Source organism: Hippocampus comes, unplaced genomic scaffold (genome assembly GCF_001891065.2).
Source record: "Hippocampus comes isolate QL1 unplaced genomic scaffold, H_comes_QL1_v1.1 scaffold94, whole genome shotgun sequence".
Taxonomy (NCBI): Eukaryota; Metazoa; Chordata; class Actinopteri; order Syngnathiformes; family Syngnathidae; genus Hippocampus; species Hippocampus comes.
Genome location: NW_017806059.1, coordinates 1,338,682 through 1,343,197, shown reverse-complemented (window position 1 = coordinate 1,343,197; position 4,516 = coordinate 1,338,682). Strand labels below are relative to the sequence as shown.

The 4,516-nt window shown below is 43.7% G+C and overlaps 2 protein-coding genes across 5 annotated transcripts in view; both read right to left on the bottom strand.

Annotated features, from left to right (window-relative positions):
- The window catches only part of mbpb (myelin basic protein b), a 21,310-nt gene extending 18,435 nt beyond the window's left edge, over window positions 1-2,875 (bottom strand). For all 4 annotated transcript variants that reach the window (XM_019893048.1, XM_019893047.1, XM_019893050.1 and 1 more), the window contains exon 1: window positions 2,647-2,875. In XM_019893048.1, coding sequence (XP_019748607.1) covers window positions 2,647-2,766 — 120 coding nt within the window. In that variant the 5' untranslated portion in view covers window positions 2,767-2,875. The remainder of the gene's footprint in view (window positions 1-2,646) is intronic.
- The window catches only part of LOC109529668 (myelin basic protein), a 39,885-nt gene continuing 38,213 nt past the window's right edge, over window positions 2,845-4,516 (bottom strand). Inside the window, exon 4 of the mRNA XM_019893046.1 lies at window positions 2,845-3,166. Within this exon, the coding sequence (XP_019748605.1) occupies window positions 2,868-3,166 (299 nt within the window). The 3' untranslated portion in view covers window positions 2,845-2,867. The remainder of the gene's footprint in view (window positions 3,167-4,516) is intronic.

The window sequence follows — 4,516 nt, the reverse complement described above, 5'->3', positions numbered from 1 at the left end:
CGGAGCCCGGCCGGGCCCCATGGGTGTAGGCCCGGCCACCAGGCGGTCACCAACGAGCCCCACCTCCAGGCCTGGCTCCAAAGGGGGGCACCAGTGACCCGCGTCCGGGCAAGGGAAACTGAGTTTCATTTATTTTATTCATCATAAAGGGTTCTTGAGCCCTGCTTTGTCTGGTCCCTCACCTCGGACTTGTTTGCCATGCGTGACCCTGCCAGGGGCATCAAGTCCCAGACAACTTAGCTCCTGGGATCATATATATATATATATATATATATATATATATATCACGTTATATAATTTGTAAATTAAACAAATAATGATGCAAAAACAGTGTGTTGCCTGTCACGACATTGCGCAATTTGTTTCATTAACATGTTCCCTGACAGGATTACCAAAGCAAAGAAAACAAACAAGTGTGATGAACAGGAACGAACAAAAATATTCGTGGCAAATGTCTAATGATTGTTGTCCTGACGATATGCCAGAATGACATCACAGTATGTGGGAGGGAAGATGCATTTTCACACTTCTTTGGGATCTTGTTGCTATTATCTCACCAAAGCATACTGATATGTGCTCTGCGGGGACTAGCGGGGGAAAATAATTCAACAATGGGGAGCAGTTTGTGGCATGGTTTCTCCAAGGCAAAGTCATCGGGTTGGATTAAAAAGAATATACAAACAATGCTAACTCATATGAGGCCAACATCTGTGTCCTCTTTCCAACAAAACTACAAGCGGCTTGCTTTGGATTCAGATTCAGTGTGTCATAGCTGAGGAGACATTTGTCAGTCAAGTTTGGAACTGGACACTAGTTGATGCCGCTAACTAACGTAGCAACACAGATAGCCATTAAACTGAACACATTTTTGCTTTTTACTCAATGCCGCGCGTCATAATAATGCAACTGGGTGTAGTTACTGAGAGCAAAATCCTGAGTCAAAAGCTGGAGAGCAATACAATTAGGTACAAAAGTATTTGGAAAAAGATGTTTGATAGGGGTCGGTCCTCTGTTTGGCATGGTCTGGACCGACGACATTTCATGGTTACGATCAGCGCGCAATGAACTGAGTGTGCAAGTAAACTACGTGAGTAAATGAGTGTTTGGCTGTTTTGCGTTTGATTATTTTATATATATGTCAAAGGTGACCACTAAAGGTGGCATCTCTCAGGGCGAATGTGGCGAATATTGTATTTTATTTTTTTTTGGTTGGGGTTCGTTAAAAGTTGCAAAAGGTTGCCACGACGGCAAACAGTTTTAATTGTCACAGACAGTTTTTCTTGTCGCCATCAAATTTTGAACATGTTAAAACGTCTGTGCGAGAACCACTGTCTGCAAACGTTAAAACTGTTTGTGAACATCTGTCAAACGTTTTTGCAACCTTTAACGCACCCGGTGAAAAAAGAACATTCAGGCCATGCACAAACAAACACAAACCTTCACCTTCAGATAAGGGCTTGATGGGACAGGCCAAAAGGAACAGAAGCGGATTTTATATTTATGTAAATGCATAACCGATCATACTCATTTTCACACCTCAGGACAATTCACAGTCTTCAATGAAACGATTTTTTTGAATGTGGAAGAAGTGCGAAGTACCTGCAGATAACCCACACAGGCAAGGGTAGAACATACTAACAAAATCTGAGCTGAGATTCGACCCCCAAACATCAGAACTGTGAGGCAAAAGTGCTAACCCCTTGTCCGGCGCGCTGCTGTGACCTGAATCACCTTTCCAGATTCTGCCCATGAATCCCATACATGCAGAATTGGAGGAACAACTGCATAAAGCGTCATTGTTGTGAAACCTCTCGAATCCAAAATTTCAATCATCTTACTGGTGGGTTTCGTTCCATTGTGGCGGTACACAAAGGCAAAGTTATTCAAAGGCTCTCACTGGCCAAATATTTCTGAATGTAACTGTGTATTGAAGCATGGTTGCACATTGTTGCGGTCTAATAAAAAGCCACGCTGCACCAAATTGGGCGTTTGTCGTGACATCCTGAAATCAATAAAGAGTATGATCAGCCCACGAGATTTGTTGATTTGCTTTTATTGGACTGCAACACTGTGCTCCTCAGTTATATCAAAGATAGTGTATTACTTTTATTTTTCACTTGGGCTTCAACAGTCACCAAGGATCAAGGATAAAATACCCAATATTGTAGATTTATAATAATAATAGCAATAATTTTAGTCTTTCACAATCATTTTGGAACATCCCAGACCTGTAATACGTTGGCTCTAAAATCCAGATCATAAAATGTTGAAATAAACAGAGGCATCGCAATGATATCACCTGTACAACATGAACTAAAATGCAGCCAAACAATAATACCACGGCTTTTAGTACCATTCAAATAAAAGCACAAGAACATCAAAACATGCTGTGTCAATCACACCCTTTGTGATCGTAAAACAGTAAAAGCATGAAAACCCCAGCCCAAATTAGCTTTATGAAAACTCACGGCCCAAAGACGCGAAACTAAACGAAAATACCAAAGCCTATGCGGATAATTTTCTTTATACCAAATGATTTTGAGTTATGTTCAAGAGCCAGAAGTAAAAAGTGTCTCTGGAAGAGAACCGTCTGATTGAACTGAGTTAGCGGAGAATTTTTCACTTCAACTATCTCTGGCCCCTCACCTTGCTCTTCTTCTTTTTGTCCACTCCAAAGAATTTTCCAATCTGATCCAGAACGCCGGGGTTCTTCTTCCTGCGGCCCAACCCGAAGGCGGCCTGTGCGGAGCTGCTCGCCGATGCCATGCTTGTGAGAGTCGTAATTAGTGGTGGGGTTGTCAAAAGTGAGGGATACGTCTCTCTTACGGCAGAGGATGAGATGGAAGCGGGAGGGAAGAAAGGCTAGCCTAGTCTAGGTCCTGTTCGGGGCTCTCCGACCCGCACTCTGAAGCCGCTCCGCTGTGCTCCTGGATAGTCTGCAGCTCGTCCGATTCAGAGGGTCGGTCTTTGAAGGTGTTGTCCTCTCGGCCCGGGGCATCTCGGGAGAAGAGGCGGGCCAGGTGGGGGCGCGGTATGGCAGCATCAGGGTCAGCTGTGCTGGCCGAGGTCCAGGCCGAGTGGGGGCCCTCAGCGCCTGTGGAGTCAGTCACCGCCGGCTTCTCCGAGATGCAGCCATTGTTCTTGTTTGCATCTCTCTCACCCGTTCCTGCAAAGGAACAACAGGGGTCACTCATGGGCTCGGGCCTGCATGGCACGCAGCACGCTGCACGAACACAATGGGCTCTTTTGACCACACTGCGCCCTTCCTGCTGCTGGGTTAAGAGGTCCAAAAACATCGGCATTTGAACCAGAATGAACTTTGACTGATCTGCCTAGTTTTTCCAGATCATTAAATCATTGTAAATGTCAGACACAGATAACCCAAGTAGACATAAAATGACATTTTTAGTGATTTTATTCAAGGGGGAAAAACGATTCTAAGTTACTTGGCCCTGTGTAAAGTACTTGCCCGTCTTGTCAAATCATGAACTACCCTTGGCTAATTACATTTTTATTGGAAAATTATCACTGACCACAGCCAAGTCCGATTACTTCTCGAGCCATTCAATCAAGAAATCACTGAACCTGTCTGACAAAGTGAAGTCAGCCGAAAGATCCCTAAAAGCTACGACAAAATGCCGCGATCCAAACAAATTCAAGAACAGATGACAAATAAAGTCATGGACATCTATCCGAGTGGAAATTACTACAAAGCCATTCCTAAAGCTTCAGGACTCTAGCGAACCTCGGTGAGTGCCATTATCCAAAGATGGGATGGCGGTGAACCTTCCCAGGAGTCTACATAAGTGACCCCAACAACACAGCGACGACGCATCCAGGAAGTCACAATGAAACCCAGGACAACGTCTAAAGAGCTTCTCGTCTCCCTGGTCAGTGTTCATGAGTCAACAATAACGAAGAGACTGCACATCCATGACAGAGTTGAAGAACATCAAGGCTCATCTTACTTTTGCAACGAAAACATGAATCATTCACAAGAATTTTGGGAGAATATTCTATGGACTGCAAAAGAAAAGTTGAATTTTTTGGAATTTCCCCATTTACTCGTCATGTAAATTGAGCATTTCTGAAATAGAACATCATGCCAACAGTCGAACATGATGGCGGTAGCGTGACACTCTGGAGCTGAATTGCTCTTTTAAGACCTGGACGACTTGCTGTCATTGATGGTACCAGGAATTTTGCTCTTTACAAGAAAATCCTCTGACATCAGCTTGTGACCTCAAACTGAACCGTATCTCTATTCTGCCGCACGACAATGATCCAAAACGCATGAGCAAGTCACCTTCTGAAATGCTGTTTAAAAAACAAACAAACACATTTGAAGTCACCTAGTTCAAGTCTGGATTTGAGGGTGGCCCGATGGGTGACTGGTTAGCGCGTTGGCGCCACACCGCCGTGCAAATCCGTGCATCGCGGATTTTTTCAAACATAAAAAAAAAAAAAAAAAAAAAATTAAATCTTTTTTTTTTTTTTTCTTATAAAGGAAAACAAT